The sequence below is a fragment of the Gracilinanus agilis genome, chromosome 3 (genome assembly GCF_016433145.1).
Source record: "Gracilinanus agilis isolate LMUSP501 chromosome 3, AgileGrace, whole genome shotgun sequence".
Classification (NCBI taxonomy): domain Eukaryota; kingdom Metazoa; phylum Chordata; class Mammalia; order Didelphimorphia; family Didelphidae; genus Gracilinanus; species Gracilinanus agilis.
In genome coordinates, this window is record NC_058132.1 from 77,467,164 (window position 1) to 77,485,267 (window position 18,104).

Consider the following 18,104-nt stretch of genomic DNA (forward strand, 5'->3'; position numbering starts at 1 on the left):
CTGTGAATTGGCTTGGGGAAACCCTCCATTTCCTTCAGTTTATTCTTCACTTTATCAAATCCAGGAGGCTATGTTCATTGATCCATTAGAACTGTATAAACATCCACTTTGGGAAAGTGTGCTACCAAAAAAAATCAGTGTACTGTATTTGTAAGCAATCAATGCAATAAAAGCATCCAGGAAGTTATTAGCAGTTCTAGGTAAAAATGTGGCAATGACAGGCACAGCTATTCCTCTTCCTTAAAATTCAAGGTCCTGTAAATTGGGGTATAAAGACTAGAAACACAAATGCAAAGGGAAACTACCCAATTAGGACAACAGACACTCCAATTCTAATAGGTTTGGCAAGGACAAAACTATTACATCTTAAATACTCATTTGGACCTCTACCCTCTTGGATCTATGGCTATCTCTTCTACTTTCCGCCTACCTGCCACACACCTCATCTTTAGGCAACAGTGTAGTCAGAAGTAGGCAAGAATACAACTGGTTTTGGTACTTATTCTGAAAAAGGATATGATTTGATTATTCAAAATTACTTTGTTTTCCTTTTCTTTTACAAAAAAAATTCCTGGGTTTTTCAGTTATGGAACGCAGACCATAAGTCCTGATTTTTGAAAATGTCTCTGGAAACTGCCCATAGGTTATGTATAAAACTGACTGTCACCAGCTTTCCCTTCAAGATAAAAGTTAAAAGTTAGTGACTAAAATAAGGTCACAAAGTGAATCACCACCTTGGCTAGTGATTCCAGGAAATGAACAAATATTTTATCATCAGGATAAATTTGTCCACCCATTTGGCCAACAAGTACTTATTAAAGTGCCCCCTATAGCCTGTGCTAGGTATCAGATTCAAAGCCAAAATCAATGACATTCCCTGCCTTTGAAGGGCTTATTAAGTTTTACCAGGGGCATATGACATGTAAAAAGGTAAGTAGATAGATACACTGAATTTGAGGAGAGAAGCTCAAACATTTGAGGGAATTACCCACTCAAAGCAGCGTAGCCGACTGAGATCAGTGTAGTTTGCACCAGAAAAGGTGACCTCGGTGGCTGACATTCTTAGGAACATGTGTCTATCCCTCCCCCAGGGATGGTGCTCATTACATTAGTTACCTTCCTTTCTTCCATCTTGCTGCTGACCACATGCCACTTTTGTTCTAAGAGTGTGACACTCTGCTCTGTTTTTGAGCCAGATCCAGAGTCATCCCGGCTTAGCAGCATCAGCCTCCCCTTGTCCAGCAGCTGGTTATATGTCTGCTCCTGGCCTTTCAGCTGGTCATAGAGTTCCTATGTGGAATTTAAAGAGGCAGCAAAAATACCCATAAGGCATATTTCAATGGGATTTCAGTTCAATAAAATTTGCATATGCACAAGATAAGTGAGGTGGAGGTGGGGAATGCCACAGAGCTAGTTTATGTCACTATCAATATGGAATTTGTTCTTTCAGTTCTACATGGATTTATCTGAGATTCATTCCTGAAAAACTGCCATATTAGAATTTCTCAAAATTCATACTAAATAGTTCTCTTATGAATACATCTCCATCTTACTATTATAGATGCAGAGTATAGATCGCTATACTCTCTTGTTTCGGCATCGATAAATGAAGTTGTCTAATCCCTACAGATCAATATAAGAATATTTTTTACCTGCCAAATTTCCCAAAGAAATACTGACAATGACATAAACCGATAAAAGCTCTGGATTAGTGCTCATCTGAAATACTGTATTAAATCAACATTGGCACAAAAAAACACGTCAAAGAAAAGCTCTAAAGACATATAGGTTTCTGATTTTAAAAAGGGTTTTGGTGCTCTAATTCAGGGACTTTTACCATGTGAGCATCAAGTTGTTCTCGTGCTGTCTCAGGAAGACCTCCTGTAGGCTTTGATGAAGAAAGCTGGTTTTCCATCCTAGTCAGTCTCAAGAGAAAATCTTCAATTTCACTGTGGAAACCCTGGGCCTTTTAGAAAAAAATTTAGATTGTGAATTGAGGATGTCAGCAATTGTTAACCTTTGGGTTCGAAATTTAATTTTTGAAATTATGGGATATAGAATCCAACTCCAGGAGAAAATGATTCTGGCAATTACAGAGAGTCATCCCATTACTTAGCTAGGATTCAGCCTAGACTAGGTATTGACTAATAAACATTTCTATCCTCTACAGCAGGGGTAAGCAACCTTTTTGGCCGTGAGAGCCATAAACGCCACATTTTTAAAAATGTAATTTCGTGAGAGCTGTACAGTGCTCACAGTGTGTGCTCCTGTAACAGCACCTGAAAAAAATTGACTTTATGGCTCCTGCAGAAAGAGCCATATCTGGCCCTCAAAAGAGCCAGATATGGCTCAAGAGCCATATGTTGCCAACCCCTGCTCTACAGCAAAAGGTACTGCCCAAAATACCAAGTAGAAGGGGCCTCTTAACTATATAGTTCATTATTCTATAGAATCAGATATTTCAAGAAAACTAGATGTCTACCCAAATAATCACATCAAGACTTTAGTATGATCCAACAGATTTGGTCTACGAGAGCAGCTTTAGTAAATCACAAATTGTTCCTTCAAAGGAAGGGGACAGGATGATATGTTGGATTTTTAGTTAGAAGATAAAAAAGGGTTCAAATCCTGGCTTTACTGGGAACTATCTGTCTCATGTGACCTAGGGTAAAAGCCCTTTACTTTTTTCCCCTCTGTAAAAGGAAAGAATTATACTAGATGATATCTGAGATTCCTTTTTGGAGGCTCTAAGATATCAGAGTAAATACAAAGAACAACATGGTCCTAGTTTACTTAATCATTTGAATAGCAACATGGTGTAGTGAACAGAGGTGTGGTTTCAAAGTCAGAAGCCCCATATTCAAGTTCTGCCTCCCACATACTCCCCAGGGAATCCTCAGCAAAGTTACTACAGTTTTCAATGCCTAAAAGGCAATTCTAAGCTTACATGTGGATGAGCAGGCACCCATCTGTATTGGCAGAGGGGATTTCCTTCAATGAGAGTTCCTTATAGCAGTGACATTAGAGATTCAGTCCAACCAAAGTAGCAAAGGGATATGAGTGCATGCATGATCATGTGTAACTACAATGTTTTGTTAAGAAAACTGTTTTGCTTAACTGCTCATGGGGTTTGGGATTTTTTGGTTTGTTCTGTCTTTTGTTCAATGATTGGTTTTGCTTGGATAAAAAAAAATTAATGCAAAAATCAATGAATAAAAATCAATATGGTTTGACTCTTAACAGCATAGATGTTTCTACTATCTAGAGCTGTGCCATAAGTTGTCAGGCCTCAGTTACCAATTACACTCATCTTCTGATTTAGAAATGCTATGACCCTTAAGAAGATGTAATTTAATAGAGACCTATGTAAAATCTCACTTTTGGGAGTTTAAAGAATCTACTTGACAAATATAAGGTACAGTAGGGTATGGTAGGTAAGCAGCAGCAGCAGTTGCTATCTAAGAAAGGCAAAGCTGCATTATAAGTAGCACAGTATTCAGGGTGAGGGAGGGAAGATGCTGCTATTCTCCTGCCTTCAATCAAACCACTTTTGGGGGTGTTTTGTAGGTAATTTGAGGAAAGGTGTGGTATAAGGGAATTTGAAAGGAGGATGTTTGTTAGGAAGGTGGATCAAAGGAAAGCCCTATCTGTTGTCTCAGGAACCTCAGGTGGGGGAAGGGAAGCAAAGATGGAGTCTGAGTAAGGACCTGCCTTTAAACTCAGCTTTACTAAGTGCTATTGCTATCTAAAGGGAATAAATGATGACTGACTAACTATAACTAATGCTGTCAATTAGGTAACTCTTCACAGATTTAACTCCTCTATAATTACTCTCCTTATTAACTCCACAGACATATAAGGTAAGGGAGGGAAGGCAGGGATGGTATTAGGAAAGGAAGATAAAAAGGGTTTATCTAAAATAATAATTTCTTAAGTAAATATATCAAAGCTAGGCTAAATTTCAATATTAAAGCTAGATAATCAAAGCAGCTCGGCTCATTGACAACTTCCCTCCACGGAAGATCCAGCCAACTGCCTTTTCCTCAAGATTCCAAACCCCTAACAGCTTTTGGAACTCGGCCAAAGCTAGAAAAACTATATCACCCCAATTCTGTATACTACAGGGGGAACAGTTTGTTCTGTTCTGGGTGCCACATTTTTTGGGAAAGATACTGATGAGCTGGAGAATATCTTGAGCAAGACAATAAGGATGGGAAAAGGGCCTTGAGATCATGTCATACAAGAACTATATGGAAAAACTAGTGGCACTTTTATTCTTCAAGGGGAAGTCCTAACTATCTTCAAATATCTGAAGGGCTGTCACATGGAAAAAGCAGTAGGCTTATCTGCTTAAAGCCTGGAAGGCAGAAAGAAGGATCAATAGGTGGAGGTTTGAAAGGGACAAATTTAGACTTGATGTAAGGAAAAGATTTGCTAACGAGTGCTAACCAAAATAGAATGTGCTGTCTCAATGGGAGCTCCTATCAGGAGGTCTACAAAATAAAGGTTGGACTCCATGGCCTTTAAGGTCTTCTCTGACTCTTTAAGTGTTTGTGATTTTGTAAATATAGAGACATGCATGTATACACAGCAATGTCTGCTTTGGAGAATGCCACCTACCTGCTGGAGGGTTGATTGCAGCTGCTGTTCTCGTTCTTCTGTCTTCTGCAACACTGATTCCCAGCACTGGTTCATTGTTTCCAAACGGTTCCGTAAGCTGCTTGCATCATCATCGCCAGCACTGGATTCAAGAAGCTCATTGCCAGCTTTGTTGACTGTATCCACTGTGGCTTGGTGAGCCAACACATCATTTTTTAGAACCTAAAGAATGTTAAACATGTTAATTTCTCTTGCAGATTTAATTAATTCAAGGGGGCAGGGATGGTTTCAGGTCAAAAGGTTTAGAGAAAGAAAATGGATGACCTACGTGGTGTTTTGCAAGTTCAACCTCAATGACTTTAGGGTCTCCATTAATAGGTCTCTGTGCATCTAACAACTCTTCTGTGTGAGTCAACCAGCTCATCAGCTCCTCCAATGCATGCTGGAACTGACCAAGCGCCAAGAGAGCACCTTCTAGTTTGTGCTGGTTGGGAAAAGGAAGGCAAATTAGGAAAAGTGAAAACCAAAGGGAGTAATGGATAGATGCTTCTGATAACTTCTACCATACCTGCCGGTGGGCAATTTTCTCACCCAGGTTTTCCCAGAGATGTTTTAGTTCTGTCAGTGGTTCTCGGATAATATCTCGATCGGTTTCATCGGTAGCTTTTTTCAACATCAGCTCTCCCTGATGATTTAGCTTCTCCATCTCAATCTGCTGTTGGTATACTTCCATTTTAAACTCCTATCACACACAAAAACATTAACATGTTAGGACTAGGTCTTTTTTTCAAAGATCATCCCTGCCCCCATCCCTACAATTAGCTCTTACAACCATGCTCAGGGAACAAACCTTCATCTCATTTAGCTGATCTTTCACAGTGTTAAGGTCAGTGCCGACAGGAGGCATGTTGCAGAGTTTAATCACAGTGTTATCTAGCCAGTCGAACATAGTCTAAAATCAAAAGTTAGAAAAATCAGACTATGGAAACCTAAGGAAAAATAGGTGGCATCTATACAGGTAAATAGAGGCAAATTCAATCCCCTTGTGATTTTCATTTTTAGGTTAAAAAACAGTAGATTTCATTCCAACAACAGAGGCTTAGAAAGTGACTTGTGAAGTTCACTACTTTTAGATCTAAAATTAAAGAATCATATCCTGGTTTGATTAATTTTGGATAAAAATTGGGAATTATGACACAAAGATTAAAACTGATCCTTATCATTTGAGAGAATATTAATAGGAGGCTGATGCATAGAGATAAAAACTCAAGACAAGGAGTTCTCAAAGGTTCTTCTTCCTTTCCTTAAAGGGAAGAAGTCTAAATGCAGATTAGCAGAAACGCCAGGAAATGTATACTACACTATATACACACCTCATTATTCCCTAGTTGCTAATGAGTAGAACAAAGCAGAAACAGTGAAATCATCAGTTCTGAGAGTGAATACCTAGGAATTTGGTCATCAGATGAAGGTGACCTGCTTCCTATGTGCACCTCTCTTCCATTAGCCCTTTCCCGGCCTCTTACCTGTAAGGTGTCCTGATATTGTACTGCGGCCTGCATGGCTTCCTCCAGTTTTTCAAGCCTCTCTCTCCAAGTTTTGTTTAAGTTCTCCCAGGCATTGTTCATCTTAAAAAAACAAACAAAAACAAAGAGAATTCCCAGTAACAAAATTTGCCATGTTTCCTTCCTAGCCTATAGGCACTCTGTCCTCTGGAGGACTCCAGCCAATTTGTCTTCATACCTCATCAATGCTCTTCTTCACCTCTGGCTTCTCTGTTTCTCCACAGGCAAAAATCAGGTCTGCTCCAAGGATCCGAATAAATTCCAGTTCTTCATGCAGACCATCTGTCTCTTCCTTAATAGTCTGTGTGCAAATGAATACAGGATGAGTTAAAACAGGAAGGATGGACACAATTCATACTCTCTAAACGTTAATCTGTAATCTTCAGAACAGAGAAGGTAACAGATCTGCCAGTTATGTTCTACAGTTGTCTTTTGGTTTTTCTTGTATTTTGATTCTTAAGGATTAAGGATCTCCAGACTGGTCTTTTTAATGTACACAGAGCAGACCAGTGAGGCTGACTAGGTTTTTGGTACTTTATTAAGGCTCTTCTCTTCCTCCAGCATTTGTTGAGCACCTATGGTTTTTAAAGGCTGATAACAAGGTATTCTAAAAGGATACAAAAGAAGAGTGTGTCTGGCTTCAGAGGATTTTACAGGTATTGTGAGGATCATAGTAATAGATTCACTACTCGGCAGCTATCCTTGTCTGTTTTTGAACAATATACTTTGAAGGCTTATTTTAGTTTGTTGGACATATCCACTGCCTCAAAATAAAAGATTCATTGCTTTTTGAAAGAAGAAATGACCCTGGGCTTAAAGTTAGAAGATCTAGGTTAAAGTTCTAGCTCTACTATTTAACTACGTGACTTCAGACAAGTTCTTTTTCCTCTGAGCATTGGTTACTTTATTGGCAAAATTGGGGCTACTACTACTCCTTGAACTCTCTACCTCCCAGAATTATTGTTGAGAATCAAATGAGAGAAAACATGCAAAGAGCTAAAGAAATGCAACATATTATTTACTGGATTTACATCTAGTTGAAAGATCCAATCCTACCTCCTCTTCCTCCTACCTCAAAAAGAATCTTCAAACAAGCCTAATGTAAGGAAAAGGGATAAGGGATAGGGGGAAAATGCAAAGGTTGTTTCTAAGGGGAAGGAAGAGAATTTAGCCACAAACCCTGGGAAAAGATTCTGGAAGGAGAAGGCATTGCAGAGGAGGATCTTGGGAGTTAACTGAGAGTAACTGTCCCTCCTAAACTTGCCTCTCTCTGTGCTGGGAGTACAGCTGCTCTACCATCTCCCGGCAACTAACTAGGAAAGACTAGTAGGTTCTTGGGTTTGGAGAAATACCTGGAAGGAGAGATCTGTGTTTCCCTAAAGTGCTGTAACAATCTGGCTGTGACAACTTGGCTAAGGTAAATCCAAGGGTTTTATATCTGGGACTTTGGTTTTACCTAGGAAGCCAACCCCAGGCTTGGGGAAGGACTCAGTCCACTTGTGAGTCCTGAATCCTTAGCCTTTTTAGAGACAATCTGGGATAGTTAGTTTAGTAAGAGAGTCAGATAGCTTTTTGGGGTCTAGATGGATCAGGGAGCTATTAAGGAGGACTTGAGAAGATCAGAAGAGCATCCCCATAAGGGGAGCACAGAACATGGGAAGAGATAGAACCTCCTAGGTTATATAGGAGGATAGATAAGAGTTAGGACCTTACCTTCCAGTTCCCTAACCTCAATATTAGCTAAATAAACCTAATTTCCCTATTGTCTCAAGGGGTTTGTGCTTTACTGGCCCTGAAAGGTTCCTGGGTGGGCTTTCTTTATTACTAACCCATCCAGGTCCTTTTCAATAAATATATCTCCTTTGGGAGTTATATTTCTTTCTCACTAAGTAATAGCATATAAGTGTTCAGAGGCTGGGGAGTAAGTGACCATCTGTGAAGAATGGGAGCAGAGGGGAAAGGCTCCTGGAGAAGGCAGATTATAAGAGAGGCCATGAAGCTGGCCCTGGATTGGCAGAGAAAACAGAGGTTACATGAAGGAAAAGAAAAAAAACAAAAGGATCTGTTATGACACCAGAGAGATTATCCAACATGGTGTAGACAGAGCTGAGTAAGTGGGAAGGGGAACTTTGGAGAGAACAAATTAAACAGGTACTAAACTTGGCTAAATTCTAAACATGAAATCCAAATGAGGCAATATCCAGAGTATAGATCTATGGCATTAAAGAGGATTCTTTAAGGAGAAAATAAAACAGGAAGATCTGAGTTTAAGTCTCATCTCCAATACTTCCAAGCTTTATGACTTTTGGTCAATTATACAACCTATTTGATCCTCAGTTTCTTCATTTGTAAAATGGGATAAGATCTACAGTACTTAACTCAAAGGGCTATTGTAGGATCAGCCATATTATTAACATGATTAACTTATTTCTTGGCTCACCTCAGCAGCCTCCACCTGCTGCTTAATGATGGAGGGGTCGATGCCTGGGCTCTCCAGGTCATGAACAATATCCTGGGTATCTTTTATGGTAGCCAGTAGAGCTGCCATGTCATACCAGAACTTCTCTGCCAATTCAAGGACATCAAGGAATTTCATTTCCCGTTCTTCAGCTTGAGCTTTGATATCCTCCCAGAAAAATACCATCTGATCCAGTTTGTCTTGGATTTCTGATGTAGAAAAAGAAGACAATAAAGACAACATGTATTTGTTTGGTCTCATTAGGAATTCCATCCAAATCCTAACCAATGCAGAGTGTTACACATAAGGGCTAATATTGCTACAGAGGTTTGAGAACCACAATTCCATGAGAGTTACCTCTGGGCTTCTGTAATGGATTTCCTTGTGTCTGGAATGCTTACCCCCTCTTCACTTCTGCCCTTTAAAATTCCTGGCTACCTTGAGGTGTTACCTAGAAGGGTTCAAGTGCTCCCCTCTGAAATATAAGGCATTTCCTGATCTTCCCCAGTTGTTAGCATTATCCCTCTCTGCCAAAGATGACTTTTGCATTTACTTTGAAAATACGTACTGTGTGTGTGTGTGTGTGTGTGTGGTCTTCTCCCCAGAAAAACATAAGCATCCTGAGGGCAGAGACTGTTTTGCTCCTTAGGATTCTCAGAATCTAACATAGAGATTGGCTTATAGGAGGTCTTTAAGGAATACTTGCCAAATATGAATCACCACAGTCCCGGGGAATTTAATCTATAGGTACCAGCTTACAAATCAACTACATATTGAAATGAATCATTGTAAGGAGAGCCCAGAGCCTCTCTCTGGCGGGGCATTCTTCTCATTAGGAGGGAGCGACATCACTTCTGTCCTCTACGCTGGGGACTGAACTTCCAGAGCTGGAGCTGCTGCTTCTCTTGTAGGACAGGAGCATGGAGGGGGATAAAGACAGTCTCTGGACTCTCCGAGACTTAAGAGTGGGGGTGGCAGAGTTTCTGCTCCTGTTACAAGGGAGGTGTAGGACATGGACAGTTTTTGATTCTATTGCCTAGGAGATCTAGTTGGGGAGGTAGAGGGTTTTAGAGGTGGGAGGAAGATAGAATAAAACCATAATATAATCCAGGCATACTAAGTTTGGTAGTTCTTGTTCTGTCTGTAGATAATGGCAATGACTCAAACAGAACAGGGACTTTAATTCCCGTTACTATGGTCCATTTAAAGCTTCAGTTCAAAAGTATACCAATACAATAGTGCAGCAATATTGTGTGTTAAACTCTCTAGAGGACTTGGGTTTGGCTCAAGTTCCAGTTCTACTATTTATTAACTATATGACCTTGGTCAAGTCATGATTAGTTTTAAGGGTGGTCTGAGAACCTAGCCTGCTATGCAGGGATTTGTTTTTATGGGAAACTGTGTTCTGAGTTTCAGATAATTGATTCAAAACATTTTTATATTACAATTCATTTTAAAATTTAAGTCTGAATTAGAAGTTAACCCTTTACATTCATCAAAATATGAGTATGGTGGAAAATATCCAATAGTTAAGAACCAGTTAAATGACCTCATAAGGGAAATAGATTCACATACCTTTGGCAGCTAGATCCTTGTCAGCTCCCTGGGATCGGCTTATCAACTCCTCTCCCCGGCGTTTCAAAGCTTCGAAGGATGGCTGCAGCTTCTCCAGCTCCATGGCAGTGCTCTTGTTGTCACTGAGACATTCTCGGATCTTATCCACTTCAGCAGGGATCAGTGGTGGTATATGCAGGCGAGAAGAGAGGTTTTCCAGGGTTTCCAGCATGGGCTCCATTTTATCGTGGAACTAAACAAGCATACTTTGATCAGATAGGATGTGCTCTCAGCCACTTGATTCTCCTATGTATTTATAAGGAGCAGTAGCAGTGACTCAAGCTACTTGTTACTTATGGGGCTAGATGTAGACCCTATATTCTACTTGGGCTACCCGTGGCCAGATCTATCTGTCCTCCAGGACACAGGATGCTATCTTATATCTTATATCTTATAAGTTATCTTAAAGAAGTACAGACAGTTCCTTGCAAATTGCTACTTGGACCTTATACAGACAGACTTCACAGGCAGTAAATGAAGAATTAGCTTGGCTCATCACTGCTAAATATCTCAGAGCACTGTCATGGTTTTCCTACATCAATCATGCAACAAGAGATGAGACTATGAAACAAGATAGGAATTGGTGTATCCACATTGCAGATGATGGCTGCATGCATGCACAACTTGAATGTTTGGGTCAGAAACCCTGAGACAGGGGTATGTAAATCTCAACATGCTAGAAGATTTGGGGATTAAAAACCTTCGCATGCAAGATAATTTTATTTGTGTTTACACAGAGAAGGAAACAAATGGGTGACTGGGGAAGTGGAAATCATAAGCACTCTGTCAACCTTAAAAGTGCCATTGCTACATGTTTAATTATTGTTACCAATGCCAAGTTCATTCATTGAAACAATTTCAGTGAGACTAAGGATCTTTCATTAGAGACCTGGCAGCCCTAAGGTTCTCAATCAATACAGTGGATCATATTTTACAACTACTTCTAGGGTCCCTAGAAGTATGCTACAACAGAAATGATCTCCCACCCCTGCACACCTATCTAGATGGCTTCCCCACCCCCAAGCCAAAAATTCTACTGTTAAAATCACACAGTGCTTTGTACTCTTCATTCTATGTAGTAACTTTCAAGGGGGGGGGGGGGGGAGAACCAAATTCACCCTGGATACCCCATCTCAAGATAATGAATTATATTATTCTCTGTATTAAGTACATCAGGGCATGGGAACCTTACCTCTGAAATCTGTAATGGAGGGCGCAGTCAACACAACAATGAAATGTGACGATGTGGGGGAGACAGGAGGCAGGCAGCAACAACACACAGTAACACATTCCACAATGTGAGTGAGAGATGGAACGGAAGGTGGGGGAAAAACTTGAGTAAGTACAAATACCAACCAAGAGAAATGACTAAACGCAGGAATAAAATGCCCAGACATGACAAAAAAATATCACTAACAGTCATTATATTAGTTGAAAAGTATGTTGTTACATGCTTTAAGTCCAATTCCCCAAAGGACCTGAGCTTTCTGGCCACTTTATCTCTCTCCTCCTCACCACCCTTATCCTACCAGTCTATTCCTAGAAGTTCCTGCTTTTGTCAGAAGAGAACTAGGAGAGGTTCTTAAAAAAAAGACATGCTCTCATTCTAGAACCCGATTCAACATGACCTTGTAGAACCTAGTCTTGCCTGAGGCACTGACTTTTAGGGTTTAACAACATGAATCTTACATAGTCACGCCTTTGCTAATGAGGCAGGATGGTATCCTGGATATGAAGGGAGATGATCTGGATTCAAATGCCAACTCTGCTACTTACCACTGGTATGACTTTGAAAAAATTCTTTCCTGAGTCTCAGTTTCCCTATCTGTACAATCAAAGGGCTGAACTAGTCCTGACTTTAAATCCTATGGGATAGAATTAAAGGAATTATAAAATAGTAAATAAACACCTGCCATGAAACACTGTGTCCTGGGCCACATACATCAAGATCTGCTGAAATAGAACCCAAATATTCCAACATTTTCTGGTCTTCTGATATATGTAGTCAACAGACTGGGCTAGATGTTTTTGCACTGTACCTCCAGAGCAGGGTTGTTGCAGCCACTGTTTACTTATTTATAGTCAAATAAAGCCAGAGGTTCTCAGAGGCTCTGCAAAGCCACATACCTGAGCAGACTGGGAGACAGCCTCATCCAGGGCCAGTGCACGCTGGCGCACCTCCTCCTTGATTCTGGCATAAGTTGCCTCTGCCTTCTGGTACTTTTCCTGCACCATTTCACCTTCATCAGGGTTCAGCTCCTTCAGCTGTGGGCCAATCTTCAGGAGCTTATCAATGTGAGGCTTGTGCTCAGCAATGGATTCCCTTAGTTGCTGTGTCAGAGAACAGAACTAAGCTGATTGACACTGAAATGGCCTGAGTATTTCAACTACAGGGTTACTACTTCTTGGTGTGCTCCAACCAGAACTTATGCCCTGCACATTCTAAGACTCTGGGGGAACTTCATAGTCCAGGGACTGTATGAGCTGATGTAAGCTCTAGCTCCCTCTCACTCCTTACTCTTTCTGTTGTTCTTTGGGCCATATTCCATACTAACCACACCAAAAGGAGATGCAGGCACAAACTATGCTTCTGGCTGCTCAAGGACTCCAGATAACTTACATAGATTAGACCTTTCAGCTCATAGGGGAGCAAGGAAGGGGATGCTGGTCAGTCAGAGAAGAAACTGAATGAAAAGCAAATAAATATGATTGAACTCCAAAATTCCTAGGAAAGACACTGCATTGTCTTGGATGAGGCTATGTCACTCATCTGAGTCATTCTGTCTTTTCGTTGGGTGGCTTTCCCTTATCATTTCTTCCCTCTATTCAATAGATGATGCTCTAATTAGGGTCTGCTCTAACTCAAGGAATGCTGTTGGCACAGAGATTGTTTTTGGCAAAGCTGTTCATATAAATCTAAACTTCCCAGGTTATTTTTATGGATGAGGCATTAAGATAACTGACATTATCACTTGGTAGATGCTTAAAACAGACTGCTGAGTTCATTTTCAGCAACAGTTTGGAAACAAACTCCTAACTTGCCAGCCTTCTTACCCTCATTTCCTCCTGTTGCTGCTTGAGTTGTTCATGATCAATGGCAGGTGGAGGTAGTTGTGATATTAGGGTCTGTGTTTCCTCGATCCATGGGCTGAGCTCCTCATAGGTTTCCCAAAATTGGTTCACCAAAACCTGGGCTCGCTCCAGACGGGCATAGCGTTCCGAATTGAGCTGGCTAACGGCCTCATATTGCTGTACCAAAGATTCTGTTTTCTCCTACCACCAAGAAAGATATTAAATGCTATAGCATTCTGATGTGAAAATCTAAGATCAACAGGGCACAATTTATTTAGTAGAGCTGTCATGGGGTAAAAAGTACTTTGCAAATTTTACGCAATACTGAAATATATCATTATCATCATTCATATCTGTTTCATTTGTTAGCTTCTAAGAACAAAAGATGTAGGCCTGGAACAATTGGCTCTGTAGGTCAGAAGTAAGAGAACTACTGCAGACAAGGTTATAAATACCTTCCCTCTATGGGCCAGTTGGCTTTATATACAGCAAGGAGTATTCTATGGCCACATACAACTTTGATAATGATTTCACTAGTGTCTATTATGGGATATGGGAATCAGATGAGAGCATATATGGATGGTTCAACTCAAGCCATCACCAATCCAGGGAACATCACTCAAAATCATTGTCTTAAAGTGGAGGGGAGAATAGGGTCACCATTATTACAAGGAAGAGAGGACAGACACATTTCACAATCTACATCATTGATGTTAAAATGTGACTGCAGTGCAGGTAGTAGGTACTTGTCTTCAATAAGAAAAGCAGCAAAGTATCTTTAAAAGTACTATTTCACATGGAATATTTCTAATCTCCTTAAAGCCCGGCCCGAACCTACGCCTCTTTTGAATGTGTTGTACATAAGGAAATAACTTACTTGTAATACTGCTTTCTGTTCCTCTCCACAGGTTCCAAAGATTTCACTACGTTGGCTAAAAAGCTCATCCATGGAATCTTTGTGCCGAATGATATCAATGGAGAAAGCCTTTGAAAGAGAAAATGCTGTTTAACAAAGAAAGAAAAGCAAACTAGCTGTCCAGGAGGCAAGGTAGCAAAGTAGAAAGAATACTGGATTTCTAGTCAGAGGATATGAGTTCCAATCCCTGCTCTACTACTTAATTCCTGTGTGAACCTGGAAAAGTCACTTACTTTCTCTGTCTTAATTTTCTTTCTCTTTAAAACAAGAGAGTTGGGACAGATGATTTCTAAGGTTCTCTCAAGCTCCAAGATCCTATGATGCTCTGATTCTGAATTTCAAACTTGCTCTGGGTAAATACTAGTACCTTTGGTTTAAATACCTAGGATAATTCACACTGCTGAAAACTTTAAATCTTCCTTTATCACAGGGTTTAATAGCCAATATAGCATTTAGAACTTATTAGACAGAGGGACTGAAATCGCCTACTCTCATTAAAAAAAAAATAAAAACAAACAAAAATAACCCAAACATCTTCTGAGTCAGTATGTCAAAGACCCATGATTTCACAGGTGTGGTGACTTTCTCGGATAATATAGACCTCCACCCAAGACTCATAGATAGAGCTGCCTGAAGCACATCAAAATTGAATTGCCTTTCATTTCAGGATGGAATTTTCAAAGTAGAAAAGCAGGTACCCGTGCTACAATATACTGGAAGTCAGCTCTTAACATAAGTGCATTTTGTTGGTACAAATACAAAAATAGCAACTAGCAGCATTGACAAGCTTATTCAAAAATCCAATAAAAATATACCTTTTATTTGTGGCTTGAACCTATACTTTAATTGCATAAGGACCTCCTAAATGAGCAGACTCTGGGCTATGTAGATGAACTCCTTTTCTGCAACTTGTAGAGAGTGGCTCAGGCTCAGAAAGTCATCATGTTTCAGAAGGAAGCCTGGAATCCAGGGTTTTCTGACTCCAAGGCCACTTCTCTATCCCCTATTCAGTGATTCCCTGGTGGGTGCTGCAGGAATCCAGGGAGGGGTGGTAATGGCCACAGGTGCACTTATCTTTCCTATTAATTGCTATTAAAATCTTTAAAAAATTAATTTCCAGGGGGCTAAGTAATATTTTTTCTGGAAAGGGGGCAGTAGACCAAAAAAGTTTGGGAACCACCACCCTGTGTCATAACCTCCTCTATGTTGTTATTATTAGGTTAAATTTTAGGAAAAACACTTCTAATGTAAAAATGATCATGTGTTATCCAATATATTGTGCTGAATGAAACCAACCAAAACCCAGTTTTTGTTTATCCTGCATTTTTCCTGGAAAATAAATCCCTTTCCTATTGAATTTATGTCCAGATACTACCAACTAACCTCTCTTCTGCACTGACAAACATTTTTGCTTTTTCACAGAACTAGAAATTCCTCCCCTTCTTCTAGAATCTCCACTACCAATTCTTAGCATCCTACCATGCTGGTGGATCATTTTTTAAAATTCAAGCTAACCATATCTACTCTACTGGGTTCAAGGAAGAGCATCAAATGTCCTTTTAGGAAGGCTTTGATAATCTGGGGGATGTACAGAGAAGGGGGACCAATATGGTGAAAGACTTCAAATCACTGTCATAAGAAATATCTGAAAGGAATGAGGATGAAAAAACTCCAGGAAGACATGAGAACTCTCTCTGGATACTGGAGGGCAGTCACAAAAGAGAGATGATATATTAAGTTTTAATTGGTCCTGAAAGGCACAACAAGGAATGATAGGTAGAAGGCACAGAAAGGGAGATAGAGTAGTAATTAAACTCTCTAAAAGTATAATATGTTGCCTCAGAGACTAGTAAGTTCTGTCTCCCTAGAGCTCTTTGAGAGAAGCTTGCATGCCTATATGCCAGGTATATTTTAAGTAAAGACTCTTGTTCCAGTACAAGTTGGACAAGGCCTCTGAGGTTCTTTGAACTCCTTTAAAAACTATTTCTGGACATTATGATCTTCACTCTGATCCCAAATAGATCACTAGAGCACAGTGGATACAGTACTAGACTTGAAGTCACTGGAGTTAAAATCCAGGATCAGATACATACAAGCTATATGACCTTGAGCTAGTCACTTGGTCTCAATTTCCTCATTTGTAAAATAGAGCTGGTGTAACAAGATAATACATGTAAAATGCTCTGTAACCTTAGAGAGTGCTATATAAATGCTAGCTATTATTTTTTTTAAAAATCCTTACCTTCTGTCTAAGACTCAATACTGTGTATTGGTTCCAAGGCAGAAGAGTGGTAAGGGCTAGGCAATGGGGGTCAAGTGACTTGCCTAAGCTCATGCAACTAGGAAGTGTCTAAGGACAAATTTGAACCTAGGACCTCCCGTCTCTAGGCCTGGATCTCAATCCACTCAGGCACCCAGCTGCCCCAAAAGATGAGTATATGGAAGTAGCCTTTTTTTTTAAACCTTTACCTTCCATTTTAGAATCAATGCTGTATATTGGTTCCAAGGCAGAAGATTGGTAAGGGCTAGGCAATGTGGTTAAGAGACTTGCCCAGGATAACACAGTTAAGGAAGAGTCTGAGGCCAGATTTGAACCTAGGATCTTCCATTTGTAGACCTGACTCTCAATCCCACTGAGCACCTAGCTGCTAATGTTAGCTATTATTACTAATTATTATTATTGTTTTTGTTAAGACACACCTGTGTGTGATCATATTTACCTTCTGAACTTGTAGTTGTGCAGTAGTCTGATCCTGTTCCAGGCGGATTGGACCAAGAGCCATCAACTTCCGTTTTGTTTCAGCCACCCAAGCTAATTCTGCATCAGCAGCTTGCTCATACTATCAAAAGAATGGGAAAACAAACCCATTAGTTATAAAATATAATATAGTATATTATTATATAACTCTCTATATAACTATATAACATAGAGTTATAATATAGTATAAACTAGGGGTCTCTTTCTAAAACACTTATGTTTACCCAATATAGAGAGGATCCTACTTGTGCTAACGGAGTCTCCTTTCCTCTTGGTAGAGACTCCTTCCAGGCCTCTAGAATGTAATCCTCACTTTATAATACTGTTCCATAGGTTACTGTCTCACGTAATACTACTAAACTTAATATCTTATTTCTGTGGCAGCAATTAATTAATGTTGTAGGAATATATGGGATAGAGAAAATGGATGCGAGTACTAAACAGTGTTCATCACAAAATATAATTCAAGTACATAAGAAATGTCTATTTCTGGGAATTGTTCCCCTTTATCTAGACTGCAAACTGCCAGATTTGTAAAACAAGTTTTTTACAGTAAGTGATGTGGTGGTGGACGTCATGTTCATCTCAAGGCACTCTGGGGATGGTTACTTAGCCAGGGAGCCCTGTGGCTCCAAAAGATGACATTAAACCACTCAGAAGTTGTGCTACTTACACTAACATTTTGTCAAACCCTCAGGAACCCAAGCAATGATATAATTCTTCAGAACTGTTGCTCTGGGGCTTTACAAATTTTAATGAAGAATATATATATATATGTATATAAATAAATTATATGACCTATAGAAATCATATAGATAATGTTAATAACATTAATGTACACACAACACTTAAATAACATGAATATATAATAGAGAAATATGAATGCATATGTAAATGTCTCCTGCACTAAGTTATTCTTACCTAAATTGGACCTATGCTTCCTCCTCATTTTCAACTCTGACAAGCTGCCCAAATATTTAAAAATAAGGAAATCTTTTCTAAGCAAGCAAGAGAATGGTTTACTTTTAATATGCATCTGAAAGGCTGAATATCAACATTTAAATGACATGTGAGCAAATGCAAATAGTTAAAAACAATTCAATCTGGATAAGGTTTGTGCCT

General features: G+C 39.7%; 1 protein-coding gene across 1 annotated transcript in view; it reads right to left on the bottom strand.

The window, feature by feature from the left end:
- MACF1 (microtubule actin crosslinking factor 1) overlaps positions 1–18,104 on the bottom strand; it is a 422,428-nt gene that overhangs the window by 39,500 nt on the left and 364,824 nt on the right. Inside the window, exons 61-75 of the mRNA XM_044668040.1 lie at positions 16,945–17,064; positions 14,186–14,293; positions 13,291–13,509; positions 12,364–12,567; positions 11,429–11,437; positions 10,198–10,429; positions 8,605–8,831; positions 6,343–6,465; positions 6,126–6,227; positions 5,450–5,551; positions 5,168–5,341; positions 4,928–5,083; positions 4,621–4,821; positions 1,838–1,966; positions 1,117–1,290 (exon numbers count right to left, since the gene is read on the bottom strand). Of these exons, the coding sequence (XP_044523975.1) occupies positions 1,117–1,290; positions 1,838–1,966; positions 4,621–4,821; positions 4,928–5,083; positions 5,168–5,341; positions 5,450–5,551; positions 6,126–6,227; positions 6,343–6,465; positions 8,605–8,831; positions 10,198–10,429; positions 11,429–11,437; positions 12,364–12,567; positions 13,291–13,509; positions 14,186–14,293; positions 16,945–17,064 (2,280 nt within the window). The remainder of the gene's footprint in view (positions 1–1,116; positions 1,291–1,837; positions 1,967–4,620; positions 4,822–4,927; positions 5,084–5,167; positions 5,342–5,449; positions 5,552–6,125; positions 6,228–6,342; positions 6,466–8,604; positions 8,832–10,197; positions 10,430–11,428; positions 11,438–12,363; positions 12,568–13,290; positions 13,510–14,185; positions 14,294–16,944; positions 17,065–18,104) is intronic.